Genomic DNA, 17,474 nt, shown 5'->3' on the forward strand with positions numbered 1-17,474 from the left:
GAAAATGGCGCAGGACTGCGCCGGTTGTGAAAGCCTGCGCAAAGCCCCGCCTCCGTGGCCGCGAGTCTACCTCGCACCCAAATAAACTACCTCGCGTCGCGCTCTTTGCATGTAAATGATGGCGAAAGCACACCATCTGCACTAACAGCCTGCTACAGATTCTGAATTAACTCGGCCTTATTGCAAGTCTGTTACAGCAATCGTTTTCTCTGATGAACGGGCCAATCGGGCAGCAACGGCGCCCTGACTTTGTACTCTACCGGCCATAGGCGCCAATATGCTCTTCACCCTCGCGTCACATTCCTCCGCATCTACCATACATGTATACTCACGCGGAGAACACGCAAGTGCCATAACCTGATTTCCCAGAAACTTCGCTCACGAGGGGATCGTACGAATTGCCCTCACCGATTCCATTCATACTGACAGGCTGTGTAGGGCACGACTAGGACGTCAATATATGTACGTAACAAAATGCAACTCTCGACCGTTTTCCAGAAAATCGAGTTTGTACATTTTGTGTGTGCTTACGTATCTACATCTACATGGATACCCTGCAAATCACATTTAAGTGTCTGGCAGACGGTTTATCGAACCACCTTCACAATTCTCATTATTCCAGTCTCGTATAGCGCGCGGAAAGAACGAACACCTAGATCTTTCCGTACGAGCTCTGACTTCCCTTATTTTATCGTGGTGGTCGTTTCGCCCTATATAGATGGGAGTCAACAAACTATTTTCGCATTCGGAGGAGAAAGTTGGTGAGTAGAATGTCGTGAGAAGATTGCTCCGCAACGAAAAACCCCTGTATCACTTCAGTGACACTCTCTCCCCTATTTCGCGACAATACAAAACGTGCTGCCCTTCTTTTAACTTTTTCGATTCACTCCGTCAATCCTATCGGGTAAGGATCCCACACCACTGTACACAGTCTCCCTAGTAGATCTGGTACATTTTCTAAGTGTCCTGCCAATAAAACCCAGTCTTTGGTTAGCTTTCCCCACAACATTTTCTCTGTGTCCTTTCCACCAATGTAACTTTTCGTAATTGTAATTACTAAGTATTTAGTAGAATTTACGTCCTTTAGATTTGACTGATTTATCGTGTAACCGACATTTAACGGATTCCTTTTCGCACTCTTGTGGAAGACCTCACGTTTCGTTATTTAGGGTCAATTGCCAATTTTCGCACCATACAGATATCTTTTCTAAATCGTTTTGCAATTTGCTTTGATCTTCTGATGGCTTTGTTGGTGAAAAAACGACAGTGTCATCTGCAAACAACCTAAGACGGCTGCTCAGATTGTCTCCCAAATCGTTTGTATAGATAAGGAACAGCAAAAGTCCTGTAACACTTGTTTACTAGCAACCATACTTTGTTTCTACGTAATTATAAGAACAGATATACGCCACGCCACGAAATTGTGTGATGACCGAGCACCGCTTACGAATACAATCCATGTTTGTTTTGGAATACACACATTGGAGAGAGAGAGAGAGATTTGAGAGAGAGAGAGAGAGATTTGAGAGAGAGAGAATAAAACCATGCAAAGTTTCGCGCCGTTCATTGCAAGTGCTATATGTCGCAATGATTATTGTTTCTCATGTTACTATGTTCAGTATCATTCTAATTCGTAGAGTGATTCATAGGTTACACGTTATACTATGCCACACATGTAGATAAAATAAGAAACAAAATGACTGTACTGATTTGATTGAAAGATCATGTGTACCCATTTTTTTGTCTCATTAAGAAAATTTTCTCTCCTTTTCTCAGGATAAAGATTATGAATTTACGAAATGAATCATTTAATAATGACGAATTGCACAGTCATAATTACGTGGGAATAAAAAAAAGTGTAGCGAGAGGTATTCGATCCACAGAACTCTTGCTCCTGATGCTAACCGCTTAACGAGCTCGGCTGCGGATCACTTCAGTACTGACGGCCATACAAAATATGCAAATACGTGTAAAATTTTTAAACTCGATTTTGTCGGAAACTCGGGAGAACTGCGTCTTCAGGTTTACATATGTTGAAGTCACAGCTGTGACCTGCACATACTGTCGATATGAATCAAATCGGCGAGGGGAAGTTCGTACGGACCCCTTGTCAGTGGAAGAGGCGTCAAAATAAGCGAACACGTGTGTGTGTTTTCCGTGTATATTGACATAACTTTGTTGTTATTCGTCTAGCAATTGTATGTCAGATGAATGAACTAAGAAATAAGAAAATTATTGAAACTGTTTTCGTACAAATTTCTGTAATGTATCTTGATTCATAAGCGGCAGTTTTTGGAAAAGTGGTCCGTTCTGCTTGCTTTGACGCGAAATTCGAAATATTCACCAATGTTAACGACGTTTCTTTCCAAGCGCGGTTTATACCAAGACATTTCAATGTGGCAAACCTGCCTTCCTTGATACTCGGGGTGTTCGGAATATCTGTGTTTCAAATGTTTCTGCGGTTGGCACCATCCAAGAGGAAGCACCAAATCTTCCTGAAGAATAACTTATGAATAAAATATAAGAATTTAAGAACTGATATGAGAATGAAATATCAGAGTATTCGAATTAAAAAGGATCGTAACACCTCAACATCATACACACACATATATAATAAGTGTGTGACACTTATTGTGAAATCCAGTGGTTGTTTTACAATTAATATATCATCCCTTATCTGATAAGAAACACTCGTTTAGTAACCTTGTACGGACATGGGTAGATAAATGAAAACAATAAAACAAAATAAATAAAAACAACAATCATGTTTCGGAAGCCGCAACACTAACCACTGGACTGATGAGGATGTCGCGTGGTAAAGTAACTCAAAAAAAACACTTTGACCATCTTTTTTCCCCAGAAACGGTCGAGTATCTATGAATAAGCCGAGACATTCGTTCACTTATTTTGACTCGTCTTCCACTGAGCAAAGTTCCTAGGAAATCGGGTGAAGGCACTTACCATGTTCTTGCCGTCACCGAACACTGTACGGTGCATGGAGGTGAATACATCTTACCAATATTTTCGATTTTATCTCCTATTCCATTCGAGAACTATGCGAGGGACAAATAACTCTATATGTGCACACCCTAACCTCTCCTCGCTAACTCTCGTGGTCCTTACTCGAGATATACGATGATGGCACCATAACGGTGGCACAGTATTCTTCAAACGCAGGTTTTTTTAATTTATCCACTAGGATAACTCGAGCACTGCGTCATCTTTTTTCTCAATATTTCCTTTTAAATTCCTCGAAAAATTTCTATCACATTATCGTACAGGTTGCTCTACTCTCTTAAGATGATAGCAGTGCGTCTCTGAATTAGTTTCATGTCTGTTGTCATGGCTCCTTGATAACCACTCCAAACACCTGAACAATATTACAGAATCGGTCGCACTATCGCGTTGTATGCGACTGCCTATACAGCCGTACTGCATGGTATCCAGCAACATTTACAACAAATCTAAATCTTCTAGTCGCCTTCCTCGACACCTATTTTGTGTGGACGTGCCATTTCATACTGCCTCTTACTGTAATGCTTACACGATGTGATGTGCTCAAAATGTTCACCAGTAATCTTGTAATCAGATACTACGCAGCTGTTTCTCGATGTTAGAAGCATTATCGCAATTTATCTACGTACACCCCATTGCGCCAAGTGGAAATTTTCTCCAAGTGTTCCACAATTTCCGTAAGATCGTCGAACGTTGATACTTCTCTGTAGAACTGCATCGTCAGGAAATCTTATTGTTCGAAATTTTAAATTTCGCATTTAAGAAATCGTTCACGCAGGAGACACGTACAAACATACCGTCGTTTCACCATCCCACTGAGTCCCTTATGAACGACATAGTAATAAGCATCCCTGGGGTAGAGAAACAGCTGAAAGTGTTGAAAACAAAAGAGTCGCTAGGTCCGATGGAATCCTAATTCGATTTTACAATGAGTACTCTGCGCCAACAGCCTATTACTTAGCTTGCATTTATCGCGGGCACAAAGTGCCAAGGGACTGGAAAGAAGCACAGGCGAGTCCTGTACATAAGAACGATAAAAGAACGTACCCACAAAATTGCAAGCCAATATCCATAACATTGGCTTGCTGCAGAATTCCTGAACATATTCTCTCAAGTTCAAATATAATAAATTTCCTTGAGACATTACAAAGCTTCTGCCGACGAATCAGCACTATTTTAGAAAGCCTCGTTAGTGCGAAACTCAGCTTGTCCTTTTCTCGCATCATACAGTGCGAACTACGGTTGAAGGGCAACAGGCGGATTCCATGTACTTAGATTTCTGTAAAGCATTAGACACGGTGCCCCACTGCAGACAGTTAACGAAGGTACTAACATACGGAATAAGTTATCAGATATACGAGTGACTCAAAGACTTCTTAAATAGAAGAACCCAGTACATTGTCCTCAACATTTTTAGCAGGTGTCATTATTCGAAGCTTGCTCTAAATGAAGAAAAGTGGATGTTAATGCTGATGAGTAAGAAAAATAAACCCCTAATCTTCGTATACGGCATTAGTAGTGTCCTGCTTGACAGAGTCAAGTCGTTTAAATATCTGGGCGTAACGATGCAAAGCGATATGAAATGGCACGAGTGTGTGAGGACTGTGGTAGGGAAGGCGCTGGTAGACTTCTGTTTACTGGGAGAATTTTGGGAACACGTGATTCGTCTGTAAAGGAGGTCGCATATATGACGTTAGTTCGACCTGTTCTTGAGTACTGCTCGAGCGTTTGGGAACTGCACCAGATCGGATTAAATGAAGACATATAGGCAATTCCGAGGCGGGCTGCTAGAATTGTCATCGGTAGGTTTGAACGACACACAAGTGTTGCTTCGGGAACAAAATGGAATTCCCTGAAGGGGAAAATTTCACAGTTAAGGTGAGTTCTGAACTCACGACCCTCCGTGCAACAGTCTAGTATCATAACCGCTACACCACGGTGACAGTGTTACTCAGCTTTTTCTGCGACACTGGTACGTCCTTAAGAGAACAGCGTGCAACGAGTCGTCGGTCCTGCATACTCCGACTCCCGATGACTGATGCTCGCCCTGGCGGTGATCTTCTTACAACTTCTTTTGCCGCTACGCTCTTCGTCACCTTTCCCCTTGCTGCCAGTCGCTGGAGCTTCGAATTTACCCTGGGTTGCAGGATCCTTATAGGGCTTCATTCGAAGAACGTGGACCGTATCTCTGATCTTTCGTCGTCTTGTGCCGGGGTCGAGATCTTCAACTTCATAAGTAACAAAAGACAACTGTCTTACAACCTTATAAGGTCCACAGTAACGCCTGAGGAGCTTCTCAGAGAGACCAACCTTCCGAACAGGAGTGAAGATCCAGACGAGGTCACCAGGCTGGGCTCGCGTCGTACCTTAAGCGATCGCTCTCTTGAGCATGCGGAGTCGAGCTAACTGCCGAGCTTCCTCGGCTCTGGTTAACACCTGACAGATGTAGTCGTCGTCCACGTCATCATGATGTAATGCAGACAGTGTCCAACGTCGTAGCCGCCTCACACCGACGCACCAGGAAAAACGGCGTATATCCTGTGGTGTCTTGTTTGGCGATGTTGTAGGCAAACGTCACGAAAGGTAGCACCTCATTCCAGTTGCTCTGCTCAACACTGACGAACACTGATAGCATGTCGATCAAGGTCTTAAGACGTTCAGTAAGCCCGTTAGTTTGCGGATTGTAGGCAGTCGTCATGTGACGAGTAATGTTGCACCGATGGTTTATCTGTCACAAGATTCGATTGAAAAACTTTTCCTCGATCCGTAATTAACGACCATGAGGCACCGTGTTTTAATACAATGTCTTCCACGATGAATTTGGCTACCTCGAACGCTTCGGCTGTTTTCACAGCTTTTGTAATGGCACAGCGTGTCAGATAATCAGGGCAAACAATAATCCATCTATGGCCACTAGCAGACGTTGGAAATCGTCCGAGGTGGTCAATCCCAACACGCTGGAAAGGCGTTTCGGCTGGTGGAATTGGTATGAGTCGGCCAGGTGGTTTCTGAGGAACTGCCTTTCTCCCCTGGCACTCTCGACAGTGCGACACATAGTGACGGACACTCCTAAATAAATCTGGCCAGAAAAATCACTTGCGGATCCTATCGTATGTCTTAATAAATCCTAAATGTCCGGCCTCAGGTATGTCATGGAATTTATGTAGAACATCTAAGCGCATGTGTTTAGGAAACACTGGTAACCACCTTTTTCCAAACTGATCAAAGTTTTTCTTGCAAAGTAATCCATTAACCGTATTAAATTGTCCTTTCACATTTTCTGACCGACTTAAGGCAAGCAGAATTTGAGATATCTTGGCGTCCTTCTTCTGCTCAGCAGAGAGATCCTGGACTGCAGTGAGACAGTCACTATCTTCGTCAAAGTCTTGATGATCTTGCACAGGGTTTCTTGAGAGACAGTCGGCATCTTGGTGTTTTCTTCCACTTTTGTAAACTATGGTAATATTCTACTCTTGAAGACGTAGTGCCCACCTGGCGAGTCGTCCTGTTGGATCCTTAAGACCTGTCAACCAACAAAGTGAATGATTGTCTGTAACAACTGTGAATGGCCTTCCACAGAGATACTGTCGAAATTTGCACATGGCCCAGATCACAGCAAGACATTCTATTTCTGTAGTTGAATAGTTTCTCTCGGCTTTTGTCATTGTCCTAGAAGCTGGGCTATAATCTCTTTTCCATGCGAAACTTGCGCCAGAACAGCACCCATCCCATACCCACTGGCATCTGTGTGTAGTTCTGTAGGTGCTCTCTCATCATACAGACCAAGTACAGGGTCAGTCGTCAGAGCTTTTCGCAGCACATCGAAAGAATTTTGTTGAGCACCACCCCAGATAAATTTAGCATCAGCTTTTAACAACTCTTTGAGTGGCCTGGCTTTGATACAAAAGTCTTTGATAAAACGACGGTAATAAGAACATAATCCGAGGAAGCTTCTCACATCTCTAATACTTTTTGGAATAGAAAATTCCATTATAGATCTCACCTTTTCTGGGTCTGGCCGCACACCTTCGTTTGACACAAGGTGTCCAAAGTATTTTGATTTCTTTTGCTCCAAAGAGACACTTTCATGGATTAAGTTGCAGTCCGCCTTATTGGAGACACTTACCAATGGCCTTCAGTGTTTTTACGTGTTCATCAAATGTGTCTGAGAACACTACAGGGCTATTACAAATGATTGAAGCGATTTCATAAATTCACTGTAGCTCCATTCATTGACATATGGTCGCGACACACTACAGATACGTATAAAAACTCAAAGTTTTGTTTGGCTGAAGCCGCACTGCAGGTTTCTGCCGCCAGAGCGCTCGAGAGCGCAGTGAGACAAAATGGCGACAGGAGCCGAGAAAGCGTATGTCGTGCTTGAAATGCACTCACATCAGTCAGTCATAACAGTGCAACGACACTTCAGGACGAAGATCAACAAAGATCCACCAACTGCTAACTCCATTCGGCGATGGCATGCACAGTTTAAAGCTTCTGGATGCCTCTGTAAGGGGAAATCAACGGGTCGGCCTGCAGTGAGCGAAGAAACGGTTGAACGCGTGCAGGCAAGTTTCACGCTTAGCCCGCGGAAGTCGACGAATAGAGCAAGCAGGGAGCTAAACGTACCACAGCCGACGGTTTGGAAAATCTTACGGAAAAGGCTAAAGCAGTACCCTTACCGTTTACAATTGCTACAAGCCCTGACACCCGATGACAAAGTCAAACGCTTTGAATTTTCGGCGCGGTTGCAACAGCTCATGGAAGAGGATGCGTTCAGTGCGAAACTTGTTTTCAGTGATGAAGCAACATTTTTTCTTAATGGTGAAGTGAACAGACACAATGTGCGAATCTGGGCGGTAGAGAATCCTCACGCATTCGTGCAGCAAATTCGCAATTCACCAAAAGTTAACGCGTTTTGTGCAATCTCACGGTTTAAAGTTTATGGCCCCTTTTTCTTCTGCGAAAAAAACGTTACAGGACACGTGTATCTGGACATGCTGGAAAATTGGCTCATGCCACAACTGGAGACCGACAGCGCCGACCTCATCTTTCAACAGGATGGTGCTCCACCGCACTTCCATCATGATGTTCGGCATTTCTTAAACAGGAGATTGGAAAACCGATGGACCGGTCGTGGTGGAGATCATGATCAGGAATTCATGTCATGGCCTCCACGCTCTCCCGACTTAACCCCATGCGATTTCTTTCTGTGGGGTTATGTGAAAGATTCAGTGTTTAAACCTCCTCTACCAAGAAACGTGCCAGAACTGCGAGCTCGCATCAACGATGCTTTCGAACTCATTGATGGGGACATGCTGCGCCGAGTGTGGGAGGAACTTGATTATCGGCTTGATGTCTGCTGAATCACTAAAGGGGCACATATCGAAAATTTGTGAATGCCTAAAAAAACTTTTTGAGTTTTTGTATGTGTGGGCAAAGCATTGTGAAAGTATCTCAAATAATAAAGTTATTGTAGAGCTGTGAAATCGCTTCAATCATTTGTAATAACCCTGTATAATGTCATACAAATAACAGTGACACATCGTTCACTTCAGCTAACTTAGAAGATTATCCTTCATCCGTTCAGAAGTTGCTGGTGCATTACACAAACGAACGGCATTACCTTAAACTAATACAGGCCCTCAGGGGAGATGAATGCAGTTTTGTCACGATCAGCCTCATCTACTTCGATTTGCCAGTATCCTGAGTACATGTCTACGGTTGAGAAAAACTTAGCCCCCTTCAGACAATCTAGTGTATCGTCAATTCGTCCTTTTTAGTTATCTATTTTAAGCTTCTTGTAATCAACACAAAAGCGTCAACTGCCATCCTCCTTCCCGACGAGAACTACTGGTGACGACCATGGGCTCTGCGAAGGCTGAATGATGTCGTTCATCATCATTTTCTCCACCTCGTCGCGAATTTTTCGATGTTCCGTTGCTGACACACGGTATGCTCTCTGGCTTATTGGTTGATGGTCTCCAGTACTAAACCGGTGCTTCACCATCGATTTGTCTGACTTGCTCTTCACCTGTGGAGTGAAGCACTCAGAGAACTCTTGAAGAATGGCAAGTAGTTAATTCTGTTGTTCCTTAGTGAGATCTGGTGATAGTTGAGCTAGACGATCTTGTCTCGTAGCGGTAGCGCCAATTTCGCCCAGAGACTCGGCATGGGAGGTTTCTATGACGCTCAGCTGTTCGGCAATTAACGGCTCAGAGTTTGCTACGCACATGCGTCTTGGAAGGATCTGCGGTGTTCGGCGACACTTAACTATCCACAGTTCACCGAATCCATTCTTAAACGAGACGACAGAGGCTGGGACGACCAAGTTATTCTTCAGTGGTATGCTTCTCTTACATTCCACTACAAGATCCATGGGTTGATGCATGGCATGACACGTGACAGTTACCTTTCTAGTGCTGACTGCAGGAATGATCACTTCATCCAGCACACACAGTCTCCACACACTCGGATGCGCATTCCTGTCCTAAGTATATCATCTCGTCTTGGACAATCTTCGAGCGACCACAATCTATAATTGCCTGAGAAGCTTTCAAAAAGTCCCATCCAAGAATGACGTCATGACTACACTCTTGTAAGACGATGCATTCTAAGGGCTGTGTATGGCCACTTATACCCACACGAATGGTAAATCTTCCTGAAGGTTTTACATATTTCCCATTAGCCATCTTCAGCAGAGATGTTTTGCTGTCGACGAATACCGTTTTCTGCAACTGGCGACGGTATTCCGAAATGATTGAATATGATGCTCCAGAGTCCACAAAAGCTTGGGCTGGTCGGCAATCCTCCAAGGAAGGTCGCACCCTTTAGTTTTCCAGGTTGCGGCGGCTACGTGATCAGATGGAGCTTCTAAACTGTGATGGAGACCTCGATCGGCGTGTCGGGGAGCGTCCTCTCCAGCGGCTAGCTTGTGGTGATGGTTACCTACGTCGTTCTGCACCCGCATCATCTTGTTCATCTTCGTCGTCCCGGAGTTGGCGTCGGCTAAGATCGGTGTGCTGTTTTCTGGCGCGGGCGTCATCAAATATCCGCCGCCTTCCTCGACACTAGCACACCATATGTCCCGGTCGTCCGCTGTGGAAACATACTGGTTGGTCATCCTGGGTCTTCCAGACGCCAGTCTTCCTTGGTGCCCAAACAGGTTCCTCATGCGGCATTGTAGGAAAATAACTTCGCCTGGGTCTCGGACTTTTTCACCGTTGTTAAGGGAAATGAAGGACGAGAGATTGGGTTCAATATCTGTTCCTCTTCCTCCCTTATGACCTCGTGAAGCGTCTCGGTTTCTTGCTCGCCGTACAATCCGAGTGCCTTCTGAACTTCCTCTCTCACTATCTGACGAAGAACACTTGTGAAATCAGTTCTTTCCTCCATCACAGACATCGAAACGACGTTTGGAAGCCGTTCAAACTTCATGCGTGTAATTATTTTTTGATGCATTGTCTCGATATACTGGCACCATAGTATGAAGTCGTCTGCTGTCTAAACCTCCTTCAGGCTGGTTATCACTGTTAGCATTCAACCGCGATTCTTATACATATATTTTAACAACGCGTTTCAAGAGACAATGCTCTCATCATCAGGTTGTAAAGTCTATGTCATGAAATTGAACGGACTAAAAAGACAAAATATCATCACAAATAGTTGGGAAGTCCATAGAGTAAAACAGAATTAAAAGTATATTGGACTGTGGGTCCTCGTCTTACATTGAAGTTGTTGACACAAGTCGATGGCCGTCCCATAGCTACCAAATATGCTGTCGCATTGTGCCGGCTCGGGAGCTGTTGTGGACTGACGTGCCTAGGTGTTGTGGCGTGGTTACAGCCGTGTGCTTGACGGTAACGCTATGCTATTGGGCGCCTTATTTCCTTATTGCATTGGTCTGCCATCGTTAGCCTCTCGCAACTCCGTCAGTGACATGCTACAAGTTTTGAGTCGCATACCTACCCTAAAATAATTCTAAAAACCCGCTAAAAAATCTCATTTCTTTAAAATTATCTTGTGCATTTAGAATATTGCTTTGTTTATTTTCATGCATAGCTATCTCGAATTCCTCTAGTAAATCAAGTTTCCTAACTTTCTTTTCTACATGCAATATTTCTACGTTGTCTTCTATGCTATTAAGCGGATGGCCTGTTTCATATATATGGTTCGCAACAGCTGATTTGTCATAATTTCCTAACCTGAACGCATCTTTATGTTCTTCATACCGGATCGCGAATGATCTTCCTGTCTGCCCTACATATTTAGCGTCACAAGTTCTGCACTGAATCTTATAAACTCCCGAACTTTCAAACTTATTTCTCTTCTCGCCAATATCGTGCTTAAGGCTATACCTCACTAGGTTATTAGTCTGAAAAGCTATTTTAACATCGTATGGCTTAAAAATATTTGCTATCTTTTGTGAGACTGTTCCGTAGTATGGCATCGTGATAATTTTCACTTTCTCTCCATCAGGTTTTTTTCTTTTTGCACTTATTACTTTTCCGTAATAGTTTTTTAACCATATCTATTCTGTAACCGTTATTCATCGCTATTCTCTTAACGGTATTAATATCAGTCTCCCTCTCTTTTTCGCTCGTAGGGGTATTGACTGCCCTATGCACGAGACTACGGAAAGCAGCTTCTTTATAAGCCTGCAGATGGCATGAATCATTCGGGATCACGGCATCAGTCGTAGTTTGTTTTCTATAAACGGAGAACGCATGTTTGTTGCCCTGCTTTTTTATATTTCTGAGAACGCATGCTGTTTCAGCGTGATTACCTGTAAATACCACTTTAATGCAATAAATGCTCAAAATGATGTCCGTCAACCTCAATGCATTTGGTAATACGTGTAACGACATTCCTCTCAACAGCGAGTAGTTCGCCTTCCGTAACGTTCGCAAATGCATTGACAATGCGCTGACGCATGTTGTCAGGCGTTGTCGGTGGATCACGATGGCAAATATCCTTCAACTTTCCCCACAGAAATAAGTCCGGGGACGTCAGATCCGGTGAACGTGCGGGCCATGGTATGGTTCTTCGACGACCAATTCACCTGTCATGAAATATGCTATTCAATAACGCTTAACTACACACGAGCTATGTGCCGGACATCCATCACCTTGGAAGTACATCGCCATTCTGTCATGCAGTGAAACATTTTGTGGTAACATCGGTACAACATTACGTAGGAAATCAGCATACATTGCACCATTTAGATTGCCATCGATAAAATGGGGGCCAATTATCCTTCGTCCCATAATGCCGCACCATACATCAACCCGCCAAGGTCGCAGATGTTCCACTTGTCGCAGCCATCGCGGATTTTCCGTTGCCCAATAGTGCATATTATGCCTGTTTACGTTACCGCTGTTGGTGAATGACGCTTCGTCGCTAAATACAACGCGTACAAAATGTCTGTCATCGTCCCGTAATTTCTCTTGTGCCCAGTGGCAGAACTGTACACGACGTTCAAAGTCGTCGCCATGCAATTCCTGGTGCATAGAAATATTGTACGGGTGCAATCGATATTAATGTAGCACTGTCAACACCGACGTTTTTGAGATTCCCGATTCTCGCGCAATTTGTCTGCTACTGATGTGCGGATTAGCCGCGGCAGCAGCTAAAACACCTACTTGAGCATCATCATTTGTTGCAGGTCGTGGTTGACGTTTCATATGTGGCTGAACACTTCCTGTTTCCTCAAATAACGTAACTATCCGGCGAACGGTCCAGGATACCGAGCAGCATACATAGCACACGCTCGTTGGGCATTTTGATCACAAAAGCCATACATCAACACGATATCGACCTTTTCCGCCATTGGTAAACGGTCCATTTTAACACGGGTAATGTATGAAGAAGCAAATACCGTCCGCACTGGCGGAATATTACGTGATACCACGTACTTATACGTTTGTGACTATTACAGCGCCATCTATCACAAAGCGAAAAAAGTGGTCCAACTAAAACATTCATATTTGTTTACGCACTACACGAATATGTAATAAAAATGGGGGTTCCTGTTTAAAAAAAACGCAGTTGATATCCGTTTGACCGATGGCAGCGCCATCTAGCGGGCCAACCATAGCGCCATCTGGTTTCCCCCTTCAAGCTAGACGAGTTTAGTTCTTTGTAGTTTTTTCGTTTGATGCTTATTTCGTGAGATATTTGGCCCCGTCACTATCAATGGAACACCCTGTATACAGTTACAGAACATTCCAGTACAATGATTCTTGACATTTGTGGATACTTCTAGAATGTACTCGAACCGAATATAGAAATTAAAATTTCACAGTTAAGGTGAGTTTTGAACTCACGACCCTCCTTGCAACAGTCTAGTATCACAACCACTACACCACCTTCTTCTGCGACAATATTTACAGCGCACGGTCATCCGGCACAAAAGTTAAAAATTAAATGAAGTTGCCAAATGATGAGAAATAGCGAACCTCTGACGACGGCTTTAACGAGGCAAAGCGACAGGTGGAGTTATTAGTGCTCGCATTTCATGTCTGGCTGTCGAAGGAACGTACATCCACGCATTTAATATATGCTGGAGGAGGACGTAGTGCCCAGGAAGACGAACGAATGTAGAGAGAAAACTTCGGCAACATCAACAGGCGTCAATCTACGCCGAATACATGTATAGTTCTGTACAGAAACTACTGAGAATTTGGGGAGTTAAGGTCCCATGCAGTTGGCCAAGGATATTGACTTCGTGCACATTCAAATTTGTGGAGCCATGTACTGGATCATGTAGTAGGAGATTCATGAATAAGCACCGCCATGTTGCCCGTGAAATGCTCACTTTGAAGAATACACTATGAAGAGTACTGGTGGACCAGCAATTACAGCCTTGACGTCAACAACGTACAAAAGAACGATTATGCTGAACTACACGTAGTTGCTATGAGCAAAAGTTTTCCGCTGTAAGCGGAAGTCGTTCGTGTCAATAAAACACTAAATATTCATTTCCGATTATTTGTTTCTATTTTCAAATTACGCAGTTTAAAGTCTTCTACCATGTGAACAATTTTGAACCGTGTGTAGGATGTCTATCATAAATGAAACTACTATTCTTTTTAAAATCATTTGGTTTGCACTTACGATTAACTGTACAGTGGAGGAAAAACATTTAGTATCAACATGAAAAAATGTTCCTCAAACAAGACCGTCTGCAAATCAGAACGTGACAATATGTGTAACGCACGTTTATTTATAGTACGGACGTAGAATGTGTGGACGCTACAGATGTACATCTTGGTATTTGAACAGTTGCAAAAATATGAATGGGAAACAACAGGCCCTTTCCAGCTAGTATGTTTGAAACACACTACTGACCGCGAAGACTGCAACACCACCGAGGCAGCACGCAACAAACGTAAAAATGCCATGAAGTGTACTACATGCTTGGGTATGTAAATGATTAACTTGTGAGAATACGACGACATGCCCCGTGTAAGGAGGAGAAGTATATACCGGAACGTGCTGGAATTTTACAGCGGCAGGATTCGGTCCCGCACGACTAGCGCCCGAGAGGACAGACAAGCAAATAAAGTATCCGAATGGCCAATGCGACGCCCGAGAGAGAGAGAGAGAGAGAGAGAGAGAGAGAGAGAGAGAGAGAGAGAGAGAGAGGGGGGGGGGGCGTTGCACAGAGAAGAGTGTCACGCTACCACTCGCCAGCCACCACGACTGATGCGACTGATGAACCATGGGACACTGCTGAAGCAGCCTGGATGATGTACTCGTATCTGTCATCGAAACTCAGCTGAACTCTGTCCCCACGTAGGTGAGGGCCACTGTCGCCGCCATAGGTGGCAACTTTGTGTACATTGTGCGCCCCGTGTACCCACAAATCACCTAGCCATTCTTCGTACAAGACTCTACACGCATTCGAATTAAAACTTGATTATTTGCTGTCCTTCCTGATGCAATGTACTCTGACGACTACGGAGACCTGCAGAAGAGGGTGAGGCCGGCCGTGACCTTTGTTTAGAACCGCCCCCGCCTGCATGCGGCCCGATTTGGGTAGCGGTACGACGCCAAATCAGGAAGCAGCATGGAGCGGCGAGCCCACGCGCGCGCCTGGCCACTCATCTCTCTGTCTAGTACGCCGCCTTCCTACGACGTGGGCCGCGCTCCGCGCCCACAATTTGCGCGCATAAACATCGCCGCTATTTCCTATTCGTAGAGGAGAGAACGCTCAGTTGTAATGCACTGAGAGTCAGGTTAGCAGTCACGCCGACCTCGTGTTGCGGAAGCTTCTCCTATTACTCCATTTTGAATCCGTAAACTAAAGCCGAAGTGAGACAGTAACTACAACTAATTTTGCTCCCTTACGCCGCATTCCAAAGACCTGTGCCGTTAGAGAAGTAGTACGGGCACCTGTACAAATCTACAAATTCCTACTTACTTTTACTAACTGTTTGATGAAACCTACATAAAACTAAACCACTGAATCAAAATTCCCCAGAATAATCGGCGATGGTGTGATATCGAAATTTTGACATATTTCCACGAGTTTTGGATGGCAAATTAACCCTGAAAGATCCGAGATTCGCCAAAACTAAATCTGCTGGAAACCGCCACTGAAACAAAACTGTGTCATTGGGAATAATTACTTACCTGAAAGCAATACTTTCTTCTGAAAATTAATCATAAAATTTAAGCTTTAGCAAGCATTCAAAAAAATTACAGAGCATTCCAGTGAAATCAAGCTTTAACTTAGGGAGAAGGGAGAAAAGTTAGTGTGTTATTTTCTGTCGAGATCTAATTCGTTACGCTCGTACTGCACTGGCAAAGACCTTTGATAAATCTTTTATAAAAGCTGGGACCATGCTTTAACATTTATAAGATATAATAAAAGTACTCCAGCACACCTTTAAAAGATTTTATAAAACGTCTTTCGTAGAAGGTATTTGACAAAGTTCTTTTCCAGTGTAACCTGAGCCATAGAGGACTACATTCTCTGAATGGACATAGACAAGGAATTAAGCGGGCTGGGGTGGTGTTTAAAGAACTATACTGCCACTCGTCACCAAGTGACATAGGGAATGCAAGGAAATCATTAATCAGAATGGCCAGGCAATGATTCGATTTTCGTTCTCCTCGAACACGGGTCCAGACTATTAGTCGTTGCGTCAAGTCGGTCGGTTTATGTTAGCGAGGGTGGTGGCGGGTTTTCTGGTTGTGGCTAAATACGGATATTTTTCAGAGAGTGAACATTATTACTGATCCAGGAAGTTATGGCCTATCAAAGCTGTTTTACTTTGAAGTGTGCGACTTCCGTAGTAACTTAACAGAAGTACTGAGTATCTGACCACGATACGATTCGAAACTAATTGAACCACTTCGACCACAGCTATCGAAACATGGGATATTATTCTACACTACGATCTACAGAAGAATGCCACGGTTGACAAAAGCCGACCTGGGAGATCAGTTTGGGTTCCGGAGAAATCTAGAACACGCGAGGCGATACTGACGTATTTTAAAAGATACCTCGAAGAAATATAAACCTAAATTTATAGCATCTGTAAATTTAAATAAAGCTTTTGGAAATGGTGACTGTAATACTTTCTTTGTAATTATGAAGTTATTAAGGGCAAAAGACACGGCGCAAAAGTTAATGTACACCTCGGAAAGAAGCCGGACGATGTTCGACAACGACCCGTGTCATCCAAACAGTGATATTCACGGCAGTGGACTCTGGCCGCGAGAGAGAGAAACCAAATCTCTAACACTGTAAGCGCGGCCAAACTCAAATCAGTTTCTGTAGTTAAGACGAGTTTTGCACAGGACAGATTAGCGTAGAGAGCTGCGTCAAAGAATTCTTCGAACTGAAGACGAACCCACCACCATGACTGCACTATACATCCAGAAGCATTTTATCGAATCTGACAGCGGAATCGAAAACCAGCACTAACACTATCGACTCCCTGGAGGAAGCACCTTCGAAGTGGGAAAGCGAGAGGACGAACGGAATTAGTGGAAATGAGCGTGCTAGCAGAAGGCAGAGGGTCGAACTTACCCCGCGCAGCATCGTCGTGTCCGGGGGACTCGTTGCCGCTGGAGTCTGCGCTGTCCTGGCCGGCACCGTCCGACCGCGGTGACATTGCCTCTTCCTGCAACGCGACAACACCAAATTAGTCGCTGAGCCGCGCCGCCCGACCTATTATAGAAATGGCTACAGCTGGGGCCAAACCTGACCCCATCCGTCAAGACTCATTGGTAAGCAGCGGGCGCAGCCAGCCACAGTGCACCTGGTCGCACAAGAACCTACGGCGCAGAAAACAATTAAACGGCGACACCGCCTACATATTTCAGCACCGGCGAGCGGCGCAAGAACAGCGGCGCTGCGGCCGCAGCCGGGCAGCGAAGCCCGGACAGGTGCTCCGCCAGCGTGAGAGAACACCTGCCACACGCCATACGTCGCCTTTATCTGCTCC

The 17,474-nt window shown here is 44.4% G+C and overlaps 1 protein-coding gene across 2 annotated transcripts in view; it reads right to left on the bottom strand.

Moving 5' to 3' along the window:
• LOC124554843 overlaps positions 1 to 17,148 on the bottom strand; it is a 172,057-nt gene extending 154,909 nt beyond the window's left edge. Inside the window, exon 1 of one of the 2 annotated variants that reach the window (XM_047128506.1) lies at positions 17,057 to 17,148. In XM_047128506.1, the coding sequence (XP_046984462.1) occupies positions 17,057 to 17,141 (85 nt within the window). In that variant the 5' untranslated portion in view covers positions 17,142 to 17,148. The remainder of the gene's footprint in view (positions 1 to 17,056) is intronic. The other variant, XM_047128505.1, reaches the window with a different exon arrangement.
• Positions 17,149 to 17,474: the final 326 nt, after the last annotated feature.

The sequence above is a fragment of the Schistocerca americana genome, chromosome X, assembly GCF_021461395.2.
Source record: "Schistocerca americana isolate TAMUIC-IGC-003095 chromosome X, iqSchAmer2.1, whole genome shotgun sequence".
Lineage (NCBI taxonomy): Eukaryota > Metazoa > Arthropoda > Insecta > Orthoptera > Acrididae > Schistocerca > Schistocerca americana.